Raw genomic sequence first — 24,674 nt, 5'->3', positions numbered from 1 at the left:
CATGTGCAAGATTAGGAGCTTGAAAGGTATAGTAAATGGGATACATATTTGTTCTTTCTGATGAGATATATCTTAGCACTCGTGTATACTTATCCATGCTATATGCTATAAATTCTGATGAATTACAGTTTCAGACAAGGCTGAGATTGTGTGACCTAACCTGCAAAGTCCAATTACAAAGTCCAATTCCCTTTCCAAGGATGAAAATTTGAAGGCTCAGTGGCTAAGAAAAATACCCACCAATTTCACTGGTCTAAAAACCCTGTTTATCTGTATCAGATATTTTTCAGAAAGTGATATTATTAGAGTTGACAAGTGCACTGTTAAAGGAATTTCCTCGAAAAATTCTAAAGCTAAAAGAAGGTGAAATTCCCTCTGTTTTTCAAAATGTGCCGAAGTATCTCAGTGATGAAAAGTGTATTGTAAAGATTAGCAGATGTGGAGGAAGAACAACTCAATGCGGCAATTGCAGCGAGCCTCAAGTCAAACCAAGAATTTATGAAAGGTAAACTGATTTCTAGTGTTGATGATGTCGTATTATTATATTATTTGTTTATAAATATGTGTATGTGTGAACTTATGATGTAGGTAAATTTTATTATAGTTCGAGCGGGATAAACATTTCAGCAGCATGTGCAAGATTAGGAGCTTGAAAGGTATAGTAAATGGGATACATATTTGTTCTTTCTGATGAGATATATCTTAGCACTCGTGTATACTTATCCATGCTATATGCTATAAATTCTGATGAATTCTAAAGCTAAAAGAAGGTGAAATTCCCTCTGTTTTTCAAAATGTGCCAAAGTATCTCAGTGTTCTTTCTGATGAGATGAGGAATTTCCTCGAAAGTGGCTAAGAAAAATACCCACCAATTTCAGTGGTCTAAAAACCCCGTTTGTCTGTATCAGATATTTTTCAGAAAGTGATATTATTAGAGTGGAGGAAGAACAACTCAATGCGGCAATTGCAGCGAGCCTCAAGTGGTCTAAAAGTTCTTGGTTTTGTTGGGAAAGGATGGACACTGCAAATTCATGATGGAACAGTTTATTTGCTTTTAATAGATTTAACTGCAGTGCCAGGTCCCACTATTTCAGCTTCTATAGTTATTGGCAGCAACCTTGTATGTAATGTGGTTATAATGAACAAGAAGTTGGGGTTAGATAAGATTCCCAAGCATTTAAATTATGTTCAGTGGATGTACTTGATGAGCTTGTAGATTTTGTAAAGAGGAATACAGCAATAGGTGTTAACAGTGGCAATGTAATAGATAATTTGGTTAAAACATTATCTGAAATTAATAGCAACTGCGAAACATTGAATTTCTTGAAAGAGCAGTTGGTTTTATGGAGAACTTCTGCCAACAATAGGCGATACAGTATATAGGTCACACACTGTTACTTGCTTGTTCTCCTTTCCTTTGTTCAACAGCTGCTTATATCGCTCTGTACAGTAGCAAATTGTTACTTTTACCCCACCCGAGGAACATTAGAAAACTGATAGATGCTTTTTCTCTGACTGACTGGAGTATTGAAGGTAGCATCAATTACTTAAAGAGTAAGGTAAGACTGCTGAAGGAAAATGAAAATGAGTTAATTGTGAATGTACATCTTGCTAGTGGTTTTACGTCGCACCGACACAGATAGGTCTTATGGCGACTATGGGATAGGAAAGGCCTAGGAGTTGGAAGGAAGCAGCTGTGGCCTTAATTAAGGTACAGCCCCAGCATTTGCCTGGTGTGAAAATGGGAAACCACGGAAAACCATCTTCAGGGCTGCTGACAGTGGGATTCGAACCCATTATCTCCCGGATGCAAGCTCACAGCCGCGCACCCCTAACCGCACAGCCAACTCGCCCGGTAATGTACATATTGATGGGATACATGCAAATTCCTCAACTTAATTTTAAAGCAGGCACAATTTTCGGGTCCAGTGAAGACAATCCAACCTGTGTAGCTAATAGAGCACAAGTATATGTGTTACCTGGTGTAATTTCAAATTATAAAAATGTAGTAACAATTGTACTTGTTAGCCACATGGCAGCATTGTAAGTGTACGGTTTGTTGGTGAAGGTTATACAAGAAATTGAGAAAACAGGATTCCGAGTAAGGTAAGACAATAACTGACAATAACTGACAATAACTGCATCAATAGAACACTTTTGAGCATTTTTCTGTCAGTCAGAAATTAGAATCTGTAGTTCCCCATCCCTGTGATAGTGACAGGAAACTCTTTTTTATATTTGATGCTGTGCACATAATTAAATGTATTAGGAACAACTCGATAAGTAAAAGAAATGTAATTGCCTCACATTTCCAGATTTCAATAATTTTGATGCAACTTCTGAAGCCAAATTCAAACATTTGGAAACACACTATCAAAATGAAAAGAATGCACTTGTAAAGTTTGGATATACTTTATCATATAAGGCTGTCCATCCAAACTCAATTGAAAAACAAAATGTAAACCTAGCTCTGGTCATTTGCAATGAAAAAAATATTGCAGCACTTGGGTGTGTGTGAGTTTAAGGAAAATGAAACCTTTTCTGGATTTGAGGGTACTTGCCAGTTTCTACACATTATTTGTTCATGGTGGAAATTAGCTAATGTAAAAAGTGCATTTGAAGTTTTAATGACAATTTTAGAGAACCAATTAGACAGGGAGGGGATTTTCAATTGCACTTTTTACAAAAATTGTCATCATGGTTACAGACATTGAGAATTAATATGTCTACAAATGAATCCCTCTCTGCAGAAACTTTTCAGGCATTCGTTATAACCGTAAATTCATTCATCTCATACAGTATATGTTTTCTGTGTACAAGGTAGATTACTGTATTTAATAAGTTTCAGAATGATGTGTTAGAGGGAAGGTTTGGATGCTACAGACAGTTAAGTGGAGCTAATTACCACATATCATTCTTGCAGTTCACTGAGAGCAAGTGGAAACTCAGATTTAAATCTGTAGTGTTGTTAGCAGCCAAGAATGGAAATGTTTCATTAATAACACTATTACCATGCTGTGATGAACCACAGATCTCTGTGGACATTACACCATTCAGTTCAGTTTTGAAATCAGAATTTTCAATACAATGTATACCTGAAGAAGTACTTCCAATTTTAAGTTACATTGCAGGATATGTAGTCAGGCATGAAGTATGACAACAAAATTGTGAATTATGTGTTTCATGGCTGCAAAGTAAGAAAACTGTGGATGTTGAGATACCATCTGAGTTCAAATTAATTGAGGCATTAGACAGAGGTATAAGCTTATGTTATCCTCAGAACTGTCCTTAATTGCAATTTGTGTTGTATGGCTTGTACTGCAGATCATAGTCGATAATTTTAAGGTCAAATTTTTAGCTTGCATGAACCAGCTGGGACTTCTGCAGAGATTGACTTCACAGATACTGACAACTATCTGAAAGACTGCAATACTAGAATGGTAATAGATTCTGAAGAATCTTGTTTGTGTTCCTGCAAAGTGGCCATAAAACTTGCAAATATTAGTCACCGTGGTAGTAAAATAATGTTGAGTAATTTTGTAAAAAAATGAAAGTGATGAAAAAAGATGTAATGCTGACAGGAAACTTAAGAATTTTAAAACAGCTTAATACGGGGTGTGGGGGTGGCAATCCTAAATAAATGTATTTTTATTTTCAAATTTTGTTTGACCCTGGCCCAATTTTCTATAGAATAGACGTGTTTAAACTTAGATTGTAAATGAATATATATACAGCAAATACCATTGTTTTATTTCAGCATAAGTGCTGACTCAATTAGTTACCAGATTTAGGAAGTAAATTCAGTGTCATAATACTTTTCAATTCATGATGTCATGAAATTAAAATATGAGTTTCATATCTAATCTTGTAAAATATTTCAAATTTTCTGAGCATAATTTTGGTTCTCAACCCTGCTTTGTTTCCTTTACTTTGGTGTACATTTCTCCTGTGTTATTAATGCTGTTCAGAAATGATGTTGGCAGTAATTATTTTACCATTCTCAAAAACAATCAATTATTACCTTCTCCAAACCTCCCACTCCCCTCTCAGGGACATCAACTGTAGAGCACTAACTTAAATTACTTCACTCATGGAAATACACTATGTGATCAAAAGTATCCGGACACCCCCAAAAACATACGTTTTTCATCTTAGGTGATTTGTGCTGCCACCTACTGCCAGGTACTCCATAGCAGCGACCTCAGTAGTCATTCGACATCGTGAGAGAGCAGAATGGGGCGCTCCGCGGAACTAACAAACTTCGAACGTGGTCAGGTGATTGGATGTCACTTGTGCCAGAAGTCTGTACACGAGATTTCCACACTCCTAAACATCCCTAGGTCCACTGTTTCTGATGTGATAGTGAAGTGGAAACGTGAAGGGACACGTACATCACGAAAGCGTACAGGCCGACCTCGTCTGTTGACTGACAGAGACCGCCGACAGTTGGAGAGGGTCGTCAAGTGTAATAGGCAGGTATCTATCCAGACCATCACACAGGTATTCCAAACTGTATCAGGATCCACTCCAAGTACTATGACAGTTCGGCGGGAGGTAAGAAAACTTGGATTTCATGGTCGAGCAGCTGCCCATAAGCCAGACATCACGCAGGTCAATCCCAAACGACACCTCGCTTGGTGTAAGGAGCGCAAACACTGGATGATTGAACAGTGGAAAAACGTTGTGTGGAGTGAAGAATCACGGTACACAATGTGGCGATCCAATGGTAGGGTGTGGGTATAGCGAATGCCCAGTGAACGTCATCTCCCAGCGTGTGTAGTGCCAACAGTAAAATTTGGAGGTGGTGGTGTTATGATGTGGTCGTGCTTTTCATGTAGGGGGCTTGCACCCCTTGTTGTTTTGCGTGGCACTATCACAGCACAGGCCTACATTGATGTTTTAAGCACCTTCTTGCTTCCCACTGTTGAAGAGCACTTCGGGGATGGCGATTGCTCTCTTTCAATACGATCGAGCACCTGTTCATAATGCACGGCCTGTGGCGGAGTGGTTACACGACAATAACATCGCTGTAATGGACTGGCCTGCACAGAGTCCCAACCTAAATCCTATAGAACACCTTTGGGATGTTTTGGAACACCGACTTCATGCCAGGCCTCACCGACCGACATCGCTACCTCTCATCAGTGCAGTGCTCCGTGAAGAAGGGGCTGCTATTCCCTAAGCAATCTTCCAGCACCTGATCGAACGTAGGCCTGTAAGAGTGGAAGCTGTCATCAAGGCTAAGGGTGGGCCAACACCATATTGAATTCTCGCATTACCGACGGAGAGCACCACGAACTTGTACGTCATGTTCAGCCAGGTGTCCGGATACTTTTGATCACATAGTGTATAAATCAACAAATACAGCAAGAGAATGTTATTTCACGTTGTGAGCATTTCTTCAGTAGGACCGAAGAGAGAAGTAGGACAATGGAAAACTGCAGTAAGTTGGTAAGTTATTTTTTGTTTTCTCATGCAGTAACAAATGTGAAGGAAGTGTATTGTATGAAATGAATTTAATTAATTGATCTAAGCAGTATATGTCAAATTACAAAAAAAAAAAAAAATTCCAATCACAAAGAATTGCACTGATTATTTGATTAAAATAAAAATGTCTAGAGATACCTTTCAATCCTCAAATTAAGCTATTTATTTCCCGTTTATTTTTCATGATGATTCCTTTTCTGCAGTCGCTTGCGATTCGTAATGTAGCTGGCTGTGTAAGATGCAGAGATTACTGTTACAGTGTTCAAATGCTTGTAAAATAAAAAAACTAGGTTATTTATGGGAGGAAATCCAAGGATCATTCATGTAAGTGCAGTTGTTCGACAAAGACTGGATGGGTCATATGAATTCGCTCGTTCGTGAGCGTGCCCGGGCCTGTCTTTCTTGTTGGCCTTGCTATGAACCACACCAACGTCCACTCCCTTCTGGCTCTTTCCCCTGTGAACACAGTTGCCATAAGACCTGCTGTTTACATACATCAAGCACCACTAACAAGTCTTACCTGATACTAGGTCATCATGACTACACTTTATCAAACATCATCTACCAGATTCAATGCATGCTCTGCCCAGCTTTCTACATTGGCTTTACCAAGACACTATCCAACCAAATGTGCAGTCACTGCAGTACAAGAAAAAACCCTAACATGGACCTTCCTGTCCCCATTCACACCCAGCACCATCAAACCATGTTTGATGATTGTTTCACAGTTAAAGTCCTCTACCGCCAACTTCCCACCCTCTTGCTGTTTGTGATTCTGGAGTTGGACATCAACTGGTGTTCAGGTCTAGGGAAACACCCAGACATAACATCAGATAACCACTCCCTTTTTCAATTCTTCTATCTGTATCCCCACTCAGTGTCTACTTGCCAACTATGACCACTACCATTATTATTCTATCCTCCACAGACAAAGGATGCAGCCAAACATTTGGTCCCATATTCGTTCTTTATGTGTACTCTCTCCACACATTCTTACATGGTAAGGTACTGCTCTCGATCTGTTTCCTAAATTTATTTTTATTTTTATATACTAAGAAAAATGTTTACCTTCATCCTAACTGCATTCAGAATCTCTGAACCAAGAAAAATGAGCCAACTGCACAGGTATTTGATTTTGCAAGGAGAGGATGTCTGTCCATGTATGATGACCCAGAAGTACTACTATCAGTCTATGCTGTGTAAGTAGACTGCCTCCAAGAGGTTTATACCCAACCTCTGGTATGTTTCTTTCACAATTACATTGCCAACTTCCAGTAGCATTATTTATGACTACATTGGCAAAGTAAATATTCTTTAATTTACTTGGGATTAAATTTGTCCAGACTGTGTTTCAATTAATAAAAGATGTTGATGTCCAAATAATACATGTAATGTACTTACAGAAATTCCCCTCATTTGGGATATGTTCTTCGTTTCCAGTTTACCATATGGAGGAGCTTGACAAGCAAACTTTGTGAAAGCTAACAGCTGTTTGAATATTGCAGCAATCATTGTCTTCATGTTTTCTGTACCAGAAAGAGCTTCCTGAAAACAATGCAATGAATATTTTAATCTCAGCACAAACAAAGAGGATATAAATTAGTTCCTTAATCATTTTCCTAATTCAGAAAAGATTCAAAAAGTTGTAATTTACACAAGAAAAATGTTATTATTGCAATCACTACTACACATTTCCAAGTATTGTTTAAACAGAAACTGCTAGTCAAGATGTTATTGTACCTTAAGGAAGATGTTCAAAAATCTTTCTGGCATTTGATGTGTGAAATGTAATATAGAACTTCATTCTTGTTTCCAGTTGATTAAGTGATTTTTCAATTGAAATACTTAACATGCAGTAAAGGGATGAATAAATAACAATAATGAGTTGCAGTGGAGATTGTACACATGATCCAGGCATTGTACAGAAAAAGTAAAACTAGAGTGAAGACAAGGACTGGAGAGACAGATTGATTTAAAGTGAAGACAGGACTGAGGCAAGGAAGTGCATTGCCCCTTCTTTTGTTCGTCATTATAATGAAGTACACAAGTAAGTGAAAAGGAAGATGGAGCCCGAGAATACTGGAGTTTCGTTATTTGCTGATGACAATGTGATATGGGGTGAGAGTGAACTAATAGAAGAATAGGGACATGAAAATAAGTGAAGTCAAGTGTAAAACATAGGTGGTAACAAGAAGCCAGAGGACTGAAAGAGGCATAATAAAAAAATGAGCCTCTGGAAGTAGATGACACCTTCAATGACTTAGGATGTTTAATGTCACAATATCAGACTATAACATATGAAATCAGTAACTGGGTGCAAATAGTAGGAAGTTTTACCAGAGCATACGGGATATAGTATAGAATGAAAATGTACCATGACAATGCAAAGAGGTGTTACACAATACCTATTTTATCCCTCTTCTGAAGTATTGAGGCAGAAATGTGGACTACAAAATACAGAGGGAAAAGCAGGATTTCAGAGAGTGGAAATGAAGTTCCTTAGAAGCATGCTCGGAAAGGTGAAAGAGGACAGTATAAACAACACAAGGTGGAAAACCAAAGAATAAAGGAGGTGAGAAGATGGTGGAGAAACAACAGTGACTGGAGTGATGTCAAGCGGAAGGAAATGGTACTGTTGCTTTTGTGTTGGTACTCGTCTGCCGCATTTCATTTTGTAACAGTTGGCAATGTGCTGCTGCGTTATTGTTTTATACACAGACACTGAACATGGCGACCGGCAGCAGTACACGTGTTTTGGTGTACCTTCGAATTTGTTGTACATAATGTGTAAATATGCAGTGTTTTATTCATGTGTAATAAATGTTTGAATCACCTTGTGAGTGATGTGTTTGTGTCTGCTCGTTTGGGGCAGTCTGGTCCTCCATTTGATTTGTTTCAAAACTGTATTTGTGCGCCTATGGAACTGAACTTTGTTATGTGCGGCCGATATGTTGTTTCGTCGTTCGCAACATAAAATTTTGGTCCTTCCGGGCCGCGATGAGAATCATTGTGAACTTTGAACATTGTGCTAGTCGCCTAAAAATTGTTATCGTCATGAATTGCTGCCTGCAATCGCCGTTTGAACATAGCAACGAGCTTGGCGCGAAAAGCATCGTGAACAGTTATTGTACAAAAGCACCAGAATATCGTGCTCGATACTAATTACTGCAAATGTTTGAACTCGTCATATTGAGATTTCAACGAAGTCTACATTGTTTTGGAACTACTTTGATATCGCACGTTAACAATCTGTGGAAGTTACCACGTGCTATTTATTGCATTTGTTCTTGTGAGCTGTTTACGCCAGCCTTTATCTGATACCCTGATGTTCGAGATGTTAAATGCTACTTGGAATTTGGACTCCAGTGAACATTACATCGCAGACGTCATCCTTTGGACTTTCCAGTCACTTTGGGCATGTGATTCCAGCCAAGGAGTGTTTCCAGTGGTAGTGATGATTGATGATACAGCACCGCTATGTACTGTAAGTCTGTTCCATTTGTCTTTATTGTTCCTATCTTGACTAGGGTGGACATCCTGCCTAATATCCTAACCCTACTGCTAGCACTTTTCGTGTATAGAATTAACAGATTTGTCTTGACTTCTCATGGGCATTATACGATTTCGTGCTAATAATTTGTTGGGCCGCTTTGTGTATTTTGTATATTTTAGAACGTACGTGGTTTATTATACGTTATTTTATGCTTTTGTTCATCTACCTACATTGTTGGTTCCATTCAAAGACTGTCACTCATTTCAACAATGCAAAATGAATGCAGTGCACTGAATATAGAGCTTATTGTTTGTATAGTCACCATTGTTGTAAGATTGATTTCTATTATTATCTTGTCAATAACTGATTACCTGAACCATTCATCATGGTGTTTGAATCCGAAGCAAAGGCTGTTCAAAAACGTGGTCTACTTAAAAGGTCATTAACTCACCTTGAAATTTTAATTCTTTAACTGCCAATTTCACCTTGTACAACGGAAAATTTGAATATGTTATTTGTATTTGAAAGTAGTATTTAATGAGTCCTAACTCGTGTGAGTTATAGCTTTTGTTTCACCCTTCATGGACTGTTTTGAAGTGGCATTACTGAATATCTACAAATTCGAACCTTTACTGCCAAGTTCATCTCGCACCACGAGTTCAGACATCACGTGCAATTCTACGAGGCTTGATTCTGTTATATCCTAACTCATATTTGAACTACACTCGCACCAGTGCCATTCAATGAATGAGTGAACGCAGACCTTTATGTGTCAAATCCATCACAAACCTACAGTTTCGAGTGTGTTGCATTTGCATTTATTGAGTCCAAACTCACGCTTATGCAATTTTGTCTCACCCTTCACAGCTGGTTTTGAATTGACACTTAGTGAATAAGTGATTTCAATTCCTAACTGCCAAATTTCATCTCAACCCAAAAATATTTTTAAAATGTTATGTGCATTTCTGAGACGATTGTGTTTATTGAAATCTAACCTATGTTTTGTACTACACTCGTGGCAGGCAACATTCAATGGAAGAGTGTCTGAAATAATTTGAATCTCCAATGCCAATCATCTCGAACTTCTGTGTGGTTTTGTTACAATTTATATGTATTTTAAGTGATTATGTTTTTGAATCCTATCTCATGTTTATACAATTTTGACTCACCCTTCATGACCATTTTGAAACTGACATTGTACTTCACGATTTCATGTCTCTCATTTAATCACACTGATTTAACATCTTGTATAATATAAATGTCTGCATGCTTACGCCTATGCCTATTTCCCACATTTTGGCTGAAGATGACGCCAAACAGCGTCGAAACTAGTTCCAAGTGTAAATATATGTTGTAAATAAACTATAACATTTATTTGTATTGAAAAGGTGGACCCTTTTAAGTTTCCTATGTTACTTAATAATCTAACCTGCAAAGACAGAAAAAAACTATATTCGAGAATTATGCATTAATTTTGTTTATTGAGAATCGATCAAAAAGTGGCATTTTTATAAAGCTATATACATCACAGATCAATGCCTAACTGTTCGTTAACTGTTTTTCAGTCTTCAGTAGTGACTCATCGTGTGATATTTTTTGAAGCAGCTCTCCAGATGAAGTGGAACACCACAATTTTCACATAGCCACCTCACTTCAGACATTATTTTATGAGCCTTGTACACTTTGCAGGGCCTAGAAGGATGTTTATTCCTTTCAGTTGGAGGTGTCTGAAGAAAAATCTAACCACTTTACAATATCTACATAATCAACAGCCATGTTTATTTACTAACAAGCGCAAGCAAATAGCATTTTGTGTTTTTATACAGTATTCTGTGAACTTAGAAGGGTGTATTCCATTTAGAAGAATCACTGACCTTCAAGGAATAATCCACATGTGGCGCAAGACCCATCACAAACGTTTATAAGTTGGTACGGAACAGTTCCGTACGTCGGCTTTTGGTCCAAAATGGCGGCGTACAGAACGGTTACGTAAGTCGCTGCCAATGAGTTAAAAGGGTACTTATAAAAAAACTGTGACAATGTGGATGACAGCCATGTTTGCATTTACGTTAACTCAATGAGGCAAAAGTGTATCAAAATTGACTATGGGTAGATAAAACTTCAGACTTCGACCACAATATTCTATGTGGTGAACAACAACATATGTCGCTTGTGATCACTGGATGAAAGACAACCTGAAATTGGAGATATTGCCTATTGTCCAGCAAGTTGCACTCTACAGTACCAAATGCAGTCTGACAATAAAATAGGCAGGCCACTGACTAAGCGACCTGAAGACTAAATACACAAATGGTATAACGATAACACTAAAATGGACTGTGTATCCAACATAGATTTAAAAACCAATTTGTCACAGCGTTCAACTAACAGAAAATGTGTCAGCAGACTATGACGGTTTGGACATGTGCTACGAATAGAAGCAGACATTTTTCTTTCTTGCTAGCGGATTAACATCGTATTAACTCAGAGAGGTTTTTGGCAATGAGATAGGAAAACTGAGAAGGAAGAAACAAGTGAATTAAAATACAACCCGAGCATTTGCCTGGTGTGAAATGGGAAAACATGGAAAACCATCTTCAAGTCTGCTGAAGGTGGGGTTTGATCCCACAATCTTCTGAATGCAACCTTACAGCTACACAGCCTATATCATACAGCAACTTGCTCAATAGATACAATTTCCAAGATGGAGTGCACAGTGGAAGTCACTGGAAAGTAAGTTAAACGGATGACTTAATGTTAACAATTCTGGATCGGTAGGATGTACCTAACATCCTGAATAACAAATCCCACAACCCGTTTAACTTAGTCGAAGGTGAAGCACGAAGCTTTATACTTTGTAGACTGCGTAACACAACCTATTATCTACATTGAAAATAAGTATGACAGCAACTTCAACTGGATCCTACTTTTGGCTTCCACACATATTCTGCATTCTGCTTGTTGTGTCTTAAGGCAATATGAATTCTAATGTATTCACAATTCATCATGATGACACTCTATTAATACACATATCTCAGATACACTACGTCATATAATTTTTGTATTCAGTTTTGTTTCTGTAAGATTAGAGTTTACCTTGGAGCTGTTTGGGATTAAAGAAACTATAAGCTGAAGATCTATTATTAGTTTCAGACACAAGGTTTTGGATTGACAATGTGATAATTTTAATCACTCATGTTATCACATTTTAAGAAGTGTTTAGTGTTGTCTTTTTTAGATGTAATGTAAGTTAATTTTAGAGACTATGGTAATTTTAATACCGACAATTGACTTTTTAATATGTTCACTATTGTTCAAGGTCATCATTTAAGATTAAGATAAGGCTGAGAATGCTCATTAAGTGAGCGAAACATGTCGCATAAAGAGATATAATTGTATGAAGCTGTAACCACCGAAAGGTGGATAGTATTGAATAGGTAGACAATAAATAATTTCCTATTATAATTGTTGTTAATTATCTATAAGTGTGGCGGTAATGCGTTTTATTATCATAATGTTTGATTTCATACGTTTGCTGCCTCCCATTTTTTAACGCATACCCTAGTATGTTTTGTTTGGCGTCTCCGAAAATCGTTGAAAGTAAGTGGGGACATGAAAAACCAATATTATTATTTGTTAGGTACCTTGACGAGTAAAACAATTGTGATTAGATTGTTTTTATCATGTTTTAAACCTACTTCTCTCCCAAAAAACCCTATATTGGCCCGAGTTATGAGATATTAAACGATTACTTTGTTAATGATCTCGCCTGCCTATATTGATAGGCCTAGCAACAACCGTGAATATTTCTTAACTAAAGTAAACTTGTTTCCTCATCCCGGGATGGTGCAGCTCTTTTTCAGACAGGCCCCCGGTGGAAGGGGGTTGCATGTACCATTTTTACCGCAAATCAATTATTATTATTATTATTATTATTATTATTATTATTATTATTATTTATTTTTTTGCCATTTGCTTTACATTGCATCGACACAGATATGTCTTATGGTGACGATGGGATAGGAAAGGCATAGGAGTTGGAAGGAAGCGGCCATGGCCTTAATTAAGGTACAGCCCCAGCATTTGCCTGGTGTGAAAATGGGAAACCACGGAAAACCATCTTCAGGGCTGCCGACAGTGGGGGTTGAACCCACTATCTCCCGATTACTGGGTACTGGCCCCACTCAAGCGACTGCAGCTATCGAGCTCGGTGCAAATCAACCTTCCTGCCATTCGTAAATCTCTGGCAATACAGTAGTGGGAACAAACTCAGGCTCCCGAGATGGGCAGCTAACTGTGTTAACCATTACGCTTGCGGACATTCTTAACTACAAAACACAGACATATACATGACTGATGCGTGCTTGCAATGCCCGGGTCAGACACGAAATTTTTTACCTATTTGTGCGATGTCATCAGAGCTACAGTAGGCCTACACTATGGAGGCGGACATTTCTTAACTACAAAAGACAGATGTACTGCATGACTTCGACGCATGTTTTCATTGCGTGGGTTGTACAGACAAAACTATTCAGAAATTTGTATTTTGTCTTCAGAGCTGCATAAGGCTTGTACCCGCTCCGAAGGGGAATCGTTGTTCTTCTCTGACGAATTACGTTGAGAGGTTTCGTATGCGAGATTTATTATTTTCATTTCCTTCATCTCGAAAAGCCAAGGGGGTCTAAAACGCGAGGCGATCTAATACACGAGTAAATACGGTAATTTCTCTACTCTGTATATTCCTGAGTCCTCCACTGCCTCAGACAGCTCCTCTAAAAATATGAGCACTTTTTCTTCATAAGGCCTGTCAATTCCTATAAACAATAGAGTTTCTCTTTAATTATTAATCTAATGCAAATTAAGTAATACTTATATTACTCTCATACTCAACACTGAAGAGAGAAATACTGTTATACCAGCTCCTTTTCTGTTCAGCTTTAAAGAATAGATTTTGGTCTACATGTGCCTAAATTATTGCAAACAGTTATATTTTATTGCCTATAATTTATATATTGTGGTAAAAAATTTTACTTACCATCTTTCATGGTTTGTTAATGGTATTTCCTTTATATTTATATTTCAATTTTTATTTATCCCAGTTGTATTATCACAGAAAGGTCCCATACTAATATTTTCCATCTTACATAGATAACTAGTAAAAGTGCCAGTTCTTCGTATGGATTTATGAGCAAGGATTAAAGTGGTTAAATGAAGGTGGCCCACAAGTATATGTGTGTCTAACAGCACACTCTTGTAGACAATATTTATGACCTCATCAAGTACATACATAAATATACAGGTTATGCCCACTCCAACAGTCGAGATTACACCACGTAAAGCTAGCCGTGACTAAAATAATGTTGGGACCGGAAATGAAAATGAGTTGGCGAAGTGAGGTCACACAGGAAGGCTAACCGGATGAGATTGGCACAAGTAAGTGGCACCAATGTCGGACTCAGGTCAGGGCCTGTGGTGGTCACATCATGTCTCACAATAAAATATTAGAAAAGATTTAACTATAAATCAAAACTGGTAACTGTAATAATAATACTGTAATAATAAAAATAACTGAACAAGAGATGTGAATTCTAAGACTACACAAAATGAAGTGTGAAATCTATACCCACTAAATACGAATACTAAACCTATTCAATAATTTAAAAATTGACACACGGAATATAAATACCGTATAGTACTGTGATGATAATGATGCAAAATGAAATGTGATTTATAAACCCACCAAATATGAATCCTAAACATAGATGATAATAAAAATACAGAAACATAGAATATAAATATAGTACAATGCTGATGACAATTAATATGGCTGAATAAATAAACTACAGCCCGCAGCAGTCCTCAAATATGGATAAGCATGCTTAGCACTCTCAACAATATAACTGTAACCAAATGCTTTATGCAGAATTCCACTCTCCTTGATCAGCTGGCCTGTTAACAAACCAACAATGAATTTACATGAATGATGACAAACAGGGCTTCATGCGAACCCTACTTATGTGCAAAATGAATAGACTATTCATTAGTTAAGGCAACCACAGCCAAAAAAAGGCAGAAATTTCTCAAAAACTGCTAAGAGTTATGAAGAAATGTATATAACATTTCATATAGAAAATTTAATTTTAAAGTCACAAGTTGCACTTCATTTTTCAATAGGACCAACCATTTACCTGTTATTTTAGTTTATATAAGACAAAAATTGCCCAAATTTGGGACATGCCCTTATAACATCCCCCATTAGTTTGAAACAATGAAATGTACCAAAATCAAAACTATCCCTTGTGTGACTTGTTATTTTACTCTACATCCCTAATAAATTTCAGTTCAATCAGTCAAGTAGTTTTCGAGCCTATCCAAAACAAACAAACACCATTTCATTTTTATTAATGGTATAGCTTATTTTTACACTCAATAGAATCCACAGAACTTTTTCCAAGACTGCCTGATTTTCTGAAAATGCATGGTACAGCTTACAGCCCAATTTCAGATATGCATCAACAAATCACATGATAAAAACATAGTGTTTCCTAACAGAGATAATTTTTCAGTTATTGATTCATTTCAGAAGTTAGATGGATCACTATTATCAACCCCAAGTACTTGTGAATGGACAATTTGTTATTACATGTTCCTGCATATGTCCTTTTGTCTGTCTATGCTAAATATACAGTAGAAGTCCGTTATATCGAGAATTCATAATGGCGAAAAATCTACTCGCTATAGCGGCTTGTCGTTATATCCGATTTTTTGTAAAAAGTCTGTAAAAACACCATACACATTAAATTCAGTATGAAATGGCAATCAGTTTGTTCAAAATTTGAGTTTTCATGGATAATATTCACACTGCGGCTTACTTGTTTGTTGTTTTCCGAAATACATACTACGTGAAACTGTGTGTTTAATTTCATTCTGAAAAATAAATATTACCGTATTTCTCCGAATCCAAGAGGATTACAACTTTTTCCTTCAAAATATTTAATCAGGCTTAAAAAGTGCTTTGTAAAATCATATGAATGTCTTTTCTTATACAGTACGCATTTTTAGACTGTAGACGCCGAACACTGGCTTTAGTTATGCCGTATTTTTTGCGGCTGTAAATTATGCTTTAATTCATTGGGTTTAATAAACATTAACTTAAAATTGGCATCATAATATCGAAGGGAATTCGTTGAAAATTTGCCGGCAATACACATTCCACGCGTCCCTACAATACGACGATCCACCAGGAAAATATTCTTGCTTACTATAAAACTGTTACTTTCACTCAGCGTCAGATATAACTGGCTGCCGCTACGCGCATGTCTTACTTCCCAGATTCGGCCAACTTCAGCGCTTAGCGATGTATAGGTCTTAATCGCGGACTTTGAAAGTCAACGAACGAGTTCATTGCGCCGCGGTATAGCAATTCCGCCCTTGCATTTTTGTGCACATACCTCACAATTTCATCTTCAACTTCTTTAAAGCGTCCTTGTTGCGGGCCACTGAATGCATTTTTTGTGCAGTACGCATTTTTAAGCTATCTTTGTCTTCACGGTAACGCCGAATATGGGCTTTAATTAGGCCTATGCCGTATTTTCTTGCGTCTGCACAATTATTATACATTTCCGAGTGTTTAATAGCCATTAACTTAAAATTGGCATCATCACATCGACGAGAACCCGTTGAAATTTTTCCGGCAATACCTGTTCCACGTATCTTCACAATACGACGATCCATCACGAAAATATTCCTGCTGTCTATAAAACTTAATTTTACTAAGTGTCAGTTACAGCAGACGCGTTGTAACTCTGCTACTGATAGCCGTGGCCTTTCTAAGAATTCGAAGGCTCGCATGTTTTGATGCCATTCTGCAGATTTGAGAAACGTTTTTGTAGAGGATAATAGAATGTCATTCTCTCTTCACTATTTTCCGAGATCCAGTGACGTTTCACATAGGCACTGTACGACCGGTCGCCGTGGCTAGTGATCTAGGCCTATGATAAAGAGGCGGTCGTTTATTGTCAACGAGTTTTGCGTGCGCGCGCGGGCGGTGGGGGGGGGAAATGAAAGGAAACAGCGTGGTTACTGCAGTAGTTGCCAGTGCCAGTGGTATTCATTACTATCAGGCCGCGAATGCAAAATGACCCTTGATTTTTCACACGAGATTATGAGAAAAAAAAAGGTCGTCTTGGATTCGAAGAAATACGGTATCACTCCAGAGGCTTCTGTGGCAAACATTTCAGTTTTCTTTTTCAAACGGCATTACCTAACCTAACCGTATGTGTGTCATGGAAACCTATTTGGAACGTATGTAAAGAAATGACCACCTCGGTAACAAATGACATGGGAATAGCTTTCCGAAATTTAATTAGACGCGAGAAAATATAAACAATCCTCGGAAATCAGTGATAGTACCCTGCCATATCTTGAGGTGTATCACTTTCTTACTTAATTTCAGTATACGGTATACTATTAAAATTAAGAGATCGTTTATTTCAGCCTTTATTTTTAACGAGTTAACAACTGCTATCGGCCACGTTATTTACGCATTTATTACGAAAACGTCTTATCCTCTTTCATTTCGAATTTTCTTTTGAGAACAGCAGTCGATGGGTATTACTAATCGACTCCAATATCGCCCTCGAATGTAGACGAGAGAGCTCGCAAATGCACATAGCGCGAAAACTATACTGTACCGAAGATGGTCGATCACATTTTGTGGCATTCAAATAGCGTCACATATCCTAACTTATCTGTACTATATGTATGATGAAAACATACTTCAAGCGGAAGTAGAGAAATTATAACCTTCTCGCTGTAACTTTACATGATAATAGCCTTTCCGTAATTTAACGGACGCGAGAAAATAAAAACGAACCTCGTAATCAATGACGCACTCTGCCATATCTTGAGGTGTAGGCCTATCTCATTTTTACTTAATTGCGGTATTTAGCATTAAAATTAAGCGATCGTTTATTCAGCGTTTATCTTTAACGAGTTAACAACGGCTATCAGACACGTTATTTACGCATTTATTACGAAAATATGTTCACCCCTTTCATTTTCCTCGCGGAAGAGCAGTCGACGTGTATTACTAATCGACTCTGACATTGCCTTCGAAGTTTGCAGGAAAACGATACGGTACCGAGGATGATCGATCGCATGCAGTATAATGACTGGGTGCATAAATATCGGCAACGGAAAAAATCAAGCGTGCATAATCGCTCATAACAACAGATGCATCAGTGATAGGGTTCTCGCTGTAACCGAAGGATAATACACAGTTTAATATACGAATTTCGAAGGGACGGACATAATCTATCGTTATAACGGGGTTCTCGGTATATGTCGTACTCGCTATAGCGGACTTCTACTGTAATTTCATTATACTAATGGTAATTGTAACAGGCATGATAATGGTGGTGGTTGCTGGGTACGAGAGCATTCAAATTTCTGACTTACACTGTATGATTTCATTTGTACTCAGAAATGATCATTGTGGAACTTAACAGTATTTTTTCTAACATATCAATATTGAATCATTATTTTAGCATAAAATGCTGTAAACAATAAAATAACATTTTTTGACAAATCTATGCAGTGTAAAAACATTGAATGGGCATTTATTCTTAAAATTCATTTTCATAAAAGCAATTGCTGTTCTACTGGATCAATACACTGATACAGGATATGAACAAGTAATTCCAGATTACTTTATCTGTCTTAAATCCTTGCTGTTTTAATTTGAAATTGTGTCATATTCTCACCTTTTGCAAAAGTTCCATAGAATGAAGAACTCCATCTTGCAGCTGTGTTAAGACAACATCATTAAGGGAAGGAAGAATAAAAGGCGATGCTTCCCCGTGAACTGGAACTGCTACAGCATTTTGAAGAACACCACACAACTTCTGTAAGTCTGCGCCTGTAAATCTGCCAATGGCATTTACAGAAAATAGTATCATCACTTATCTCTGGCTTCTTCTAAACTATCTTAGAAATTTTGTCACTAGAGATTTAAGCAATAGATTGTAAATATATATATATATATATATATATATATATATATGCATAAATCTTCTTACAGACTGTTGTGCCTTTCAGCATTTAATCTGCACACCTCTGTTAATAAACAAAGCACCTTTTCAGCCCTTTATCTATAACTTGCACTGTGGCACCTTCTAGTTCTACACATCGTACCTTTACATCTATAAAAACTGAGTTTAACCATAGCCTCCTAGGTCCCTCTCTGCTTTTCTCCTATACAACCCACCTCACATGATCCAATTACAGAAGTTATCAGAAGTAGTTTCATCCGAAAAGTTATAATTTCTAACTCAGCCGCTAACCCTTCACTGTGAATGTCCTCCAACAATTGTTGCTATCTCTTTGTACCAGAAATCATTCTCATTACTTCCATGCCTGTTACCTCCAGTTTACGAATGAGATATCCCAAATCCACCCAGATCTCACTCCTGTAATGCAAAATCAATCAACAGAGCATTGTAAGGCTAATTTTGTCTGAAAAGCAATTACATTCGACTTCAACTGAGAATTTATCCAATTAGTTTCAGTGCAAACATTTCACTTACTGTACTATACTGCCATCCTGGAAGAATGGACATCCTTGATACCTGAAATGTGCTACCTTTTCCAGTTTTGTACTCCCTTCCTGGTATTCAAACAGGCGCGTAGTATCCATGGATGTGTTGGAAGCGCCGCTTCCATTCATATTTTAAATACTTCATGAATTTATTGATTTGGAATTTGTATGTGATATTATAGTTTTGCTTAACTTTCTCTAGTAAATTCGCATGCTGGCTAGCGCAGGAACTCCCAACCCTCATTACAAGATCGGCTGTTGGTCGGCCAAACTCCCGAGCCCTATTGCAAGGTACGCCATCGGGTGGTAGGACATAGAAACTCCCGAGCCCCAGGGATGTGATTCTGAAGTTACAAACAAGATGACGAAGTTGTACAAATGCACAGCAATGTTACTTTCCGCATTGCTATTTAGTTCGTCATGAGGTGCATTCTGAAAGTCCGTAGTATATTTAATTAGTGTATGGTGTTATGTATATCGGTGAAGTGAATGTTATCTTGCACTAGAGGTGAATTAAGTTATACATTCCAGTACGCTGCAAACTAGCGTATAGATGTATAGAAGTTGGAAACTCGCATTCCATCCATTGAACACAGCATGGAAGACTTGGTGACAGTGGGCAAAAGTGGTGTAAGTACGGACTGCAATGTAGGGATTACAGAAATTAGTTGGAAGTGTTCAACTGAAAACTAATTAAGTCTCCTTTCTTATTGTTACCATTTCATGAGAAATCAGATATTGTTGAAAATGATCCACCAAAGCTAAACAAGAACAAAGACACTAACTCAGCATTTCAACAAGCGCGATTATAACTCTATATTGTGGCTATAAACAATTAAATAGAATGAACTGTTGGCCCTGCCTTTTATTTTCCAAAAGAAAGAAACGTACGCAACATGCATGGGTACGATGATTTAAATAACATTATAAAGCAGACATAAAACACAAATCTAAAACAAGGTTCAGTTATCTGGAAAAAATACACAAACTGAGTTTTGATTAATTGAGCAGCATAAAATAGTTATGGGAAAGCACAATGTAACTATTAAACAGAAGAGGAAAATTATGTATCTTCATTTTCTATTTGTTTTACATCGCACCGACACAGATAGGTCTTATGGAGACGATGGGATAGGATATGCCTAGGAATGGGAAGGAAGTGGCCATGGCCTTAATTAAGGTACAGCCACGGGAAACCATCTTCAGGGCTGCTGACAATGGGGTTCAAACCCACTATCTCCTGGATGCAAGCTCACAGCTGCGCGCCCCTAAACGCACGGCCAACTCGCCCGGTATGTATCTTTTAATAGCTTTTAATAACTACTGTTTACTCTCAGGGACTTGCTTATAAAATATCTATGTTCAGATTTTGAACATCTTGGGTGTTTATTTCCACCTTTTCTCTAAAATTCTTTCTAGAATTTGTTTCATTATTTTATTTGCATTTCTTCTATCATTATTTCATACTTTTTTATATCTTTTCTTGAACAAAGGAATAATTCCCTTTTGCCTGTCTCTTAAGACCTGCTTCTCTTTTCACATACTTTTCAGTAGTCACCAATGCAATGACAAAGGTTCAGCTGTTGCTATAATTTCTATTCCAACTTCATCTAATTCTAGAGCTTTCTCACTTTCATCTTTTTTATCAGCCAGTTCCATCTCTGCTAGAGCAATGCCAGTCCTATTTTGCAGATTGTTGAATACCCACCCTCCTTGGAGCAGATAACCCAGATGTTAGGCCCCTTTAAAAAATAAACATCACCACCACCACCACCATCATCATTATATATAAAATAACATGTCATAACTGACTGACCGACTGACTCATCATTAAAAAAAATCAAAGTTTTATTGTTCTCCTTTTAACAGACATTCAGTACGGAAATAATGAGGATAGTCTCTTGCAATGACTCATCATCGCCGAGCCAAACCTAATAGATATAAAGAAATGAAATTTTGTGGATACATTTGTATTAGAGTGTAGGTGCTCACTACGGGAGGATTTTTGGATATTACGTCGCTAAGGGGGTGAAAATGGGGCTGAATTGTTTAAATGAGCATATCTATATCTCAAAAACTTGAAAGTGCAAAGACATAAAAATACGTATTTGGAATTTCCTTTTAAAATAAAGAAACACATGGTTTTTTTGTTCTTGGAAAATACAATTAATGGGGGGTGAACAGGAGTGACAAAATGGGGTGAATTTAAAAAAAATTATTTCTAAGGTATATCTCAAAAAACGTAATGTTACAGATATGAAAATTGGTATTTGGAATCTCCTGTAAAAGTAAAGAAACACAGATAATTTGTTTTTGGGAAATCCACTTAAGGGGAACTGAAAAGGGGGTGAATTTTCAAAATGAGCATATCTACTGTATATCTCAAAACTTTACATGTTACACTGTGAAAATTGGTATTTTTAATCTTTTAAAAAAATAAAGAAACATACATTTTTGTTTTCGAAAAAAAAAAAAAAAAGAACACTTAAAGGGGGGGGGGGGGTGATTAAACGGACTGAAAGTGGGGTTGAATTATTTTTATTAGGATACTCAAAAACTGAAGATGTTACAGAAGTGAAAGTTGGTATTTGGAGTCTCTTTTAAAAGTAAAGAAATGTGTACTTTTTGTTTTCGGAAAATTCCCTCGGGGGGGCTTAAGAATTGAAAAAGTAGTTGAATTCTTTGTATGATGATATTTATATCTCAAAAACAGAAGATGTTACAGTCGTGACAATTGGTATCTGGAAGCTCCTTTTTAAATAAACACATTCTTTTGTTTTTTAATTTTTGGGGGGATGGTGAAAAGTGGTGAAAAAATTGAATTCTTTTTATGGGGATATTTATATCTCAAAACTGAAGGTTACAGATTTGAAAACTGGTATTTGGAATCTCCTTCAAAAATAAATAAATCCATATATTTTTGAGGGTTAGGGGGGAGACTCAACTTTATAGGGGGTATAAAAAAGGAGTTGAATTCTTTTTATGAGGATATTTATATCTCAAAAACTGAAGATGTTACACACGTGAAAGCTGGTATTTGGAATTCATTTAAAAATAAAGAAACATGTCTTCTTTTGTTTTCGAAAAATAAACTTAAGGCGGGGTGAAAGAATTGAAAAATTAGTTGAATTATTTGCATCAGGATACTTACATCTAAAAAAACTAAAGATGCTACAGATGTCAAAATTGGTATTTGGAATCTCCTTTTAAAATAAAAAACATACGTTTTTCATTTTCAGAAAATCGACCTAACATGGTGAGGGTGAAAATAAGTAAAGAAGGAGTTGAAATCCATGTATAAGGATACTCATATCTCAAAAACTAAAGACGTTATAGACGTGAAAGTTGGTATTTGGAATCTCCTTTAAAAATAAAGAAACATGTATTCTTTTGTTTTCGAAAAATCCACTTAAGGGGGGGTGAAAGAATTGAACCACTACTCGAGTTATTTGCATGAGGATACTTATATCTAAAAAAAAAACTAAAAATGTTACAGATGTAAAAAATGGTACTTGGAATCTGCTTTAAAAATAAACACGCCTTTTTTGTTTTCAAAAAATTGAGACCTAGCAAGGTGGGGGTGAAAATAAGTAAAGAAGGAGTTGAATTAGTTTGTGATGATACTTATAATAATAATAATAATAATAATAATAATAATAATAATAATAATAATAATAATAATAATAATAATAATAATAATAATGTTATTTGCTTTACATCCCACTAACTACTTTTACATTCTTCGGAGACGCCGAGGTGCCGGAATTTAGTCCCGCAGGAGTTCTTTTACGTGCCAGTAAATCTACCGACACGAGGCTGTCGTATTTGAGCACCTTCAAATACCACCGGACTGAGCCAGGATCGAACCTGCCAAGTTGGGGTTAGAAGGCCTGCGCCTTAACCGTCTGAGCCACTCAGCCCGGCTAGACGATACTTATATCTCAAAAACTGAAGATGTTACGGACGTGAAAATTGGTAGTTGGAATCTCCTTTAAAAATAAAGCAACATATATTTTTTGTTTTTGGAAAATCCATTTAAGGGGCTGAAGGGAATTGAAAAAGTGGGTGCATTTTAAAAATGAGTACCCGTATATCTACAGTATATGTCAAAAACGTAACATGTTACAGACAAGAAGCTTGGTATTTGGAAAGTCCTTTAAAAATACAGGAACATGTTCTTTGTTTTGTTTTTGGAAAATGCACTTAATGGGGGTGAAAAGAAGTGAAAAAAAGAGTCGAATTATTTTATTAATGTGGATACCCATATCTCAAAAACTGAAGATGTTATAGATGTGAAGAATGGTATTTGGAATCTCCTTTAAAAATAAAAGAAACCAGCATTTTTTTTGTCTTCAGAAAATCCACTTAGGTGAGCTTGGGGGAAGAACTGATAAAGGTATTTAATTATTTTATGGGGATACCTATATCTCAAAAACTGAAGATATTACAGACGAGGAAATAAGTATTTGGAATCTCCTTGAAATATGGGTTATTTTCTTTTTTCGACTTGAGAGATGACTGTTTTTCACATGTACAGTTCTATGTCGCATGGTCATCTTAGCCCCAAAAGGCAATACTACAAACATGGTTTACAAAGAGTTTCTGGGGTGAGTTTTTCGGTGAGTTTTTATACTTAAGGGATTTTCAGATAATATCTTAGTATAGTACCGAGGAACGATTACTTTTATCAAATTACAAAATCTCCGCAAGCAAAGCTGCAGTAACTGCTAGTCATCAATAACCCCCTTGTTGATTACAGCATGTTGCTACACATAATAGGTAACAAAAGTATTGTTTCCACTTGCTCTTTATTTCTACTGGTTTGTCAAATAAAGTCCACCTCTGTCCTTCACAAATCTCATGCTAATGCTTTCACCCATTCTGTTACAGTGAATCCCTTATTTCCACAATTCCGAGCTTTTCTTTTTGTCTTCAGCAACCACTTTTTTCTTTTTTTTTCCATTTACTATAAACAATCTGCTTTATGTCACACTGACACAGACAGGTCTTATGGCAACAATGGGATAGGAAAGGGCTAAGAGTGGGAAGGAAGCGACGATGGCCTTCATTAAGGTGTGAAAATGGGAAACCAGCGAA

The 24,674-nt window shown here is 36.9% G+C and overlaps 1 protein-coding gene across 2 annotated transcripts in view; it reads right to left on the bottom strand.

Moving 5' to 3' along the window:
- The window catches only part of mon2 (Mon2 homolog, regulator of endosome-to-Golgi trafficking), a 583,018-nt gene that overhangs the window by 199,591 nt on the left and 358,753 nt on the right, over positions 1-24,674 (bottom strand). For both annotated transcript variants that reach the window (XM_067140860.2, XM_067140862.2), the window contains 2 exons: positions 18,745-18,907; positions 6,889-7,032 (listed from right to left, as the gene is read on the bottom strand). In XM_067140860.2, coding sequence (XP_066996961.1) covers positions 6,889-7,032; positions 18,745-18,907 — 307 coding nt within the window. The remainder of the gene's footprint in view (positions 1-6,888; positions 7,033-18,744; positions 18,908-24,674) is intronic.

This window comes from Anabrus simplex, chromosome 2 (assembly GCF_040414725.1).
Source record: "Anabrus simplex isolate iqAnaSimp1 chromosome 2, ASM4041472v1, whole genome shotgun sequence".
Lineage (NCBI taxonomy): Eukaryota > Metazoa > Arthropoda > Insecta > Orthoptera > Tettigoniidae > Anabrus > Anabrus simplex.
This window is presented reverse-complemented; position numbering and strand designations above follow the sequence as displayed.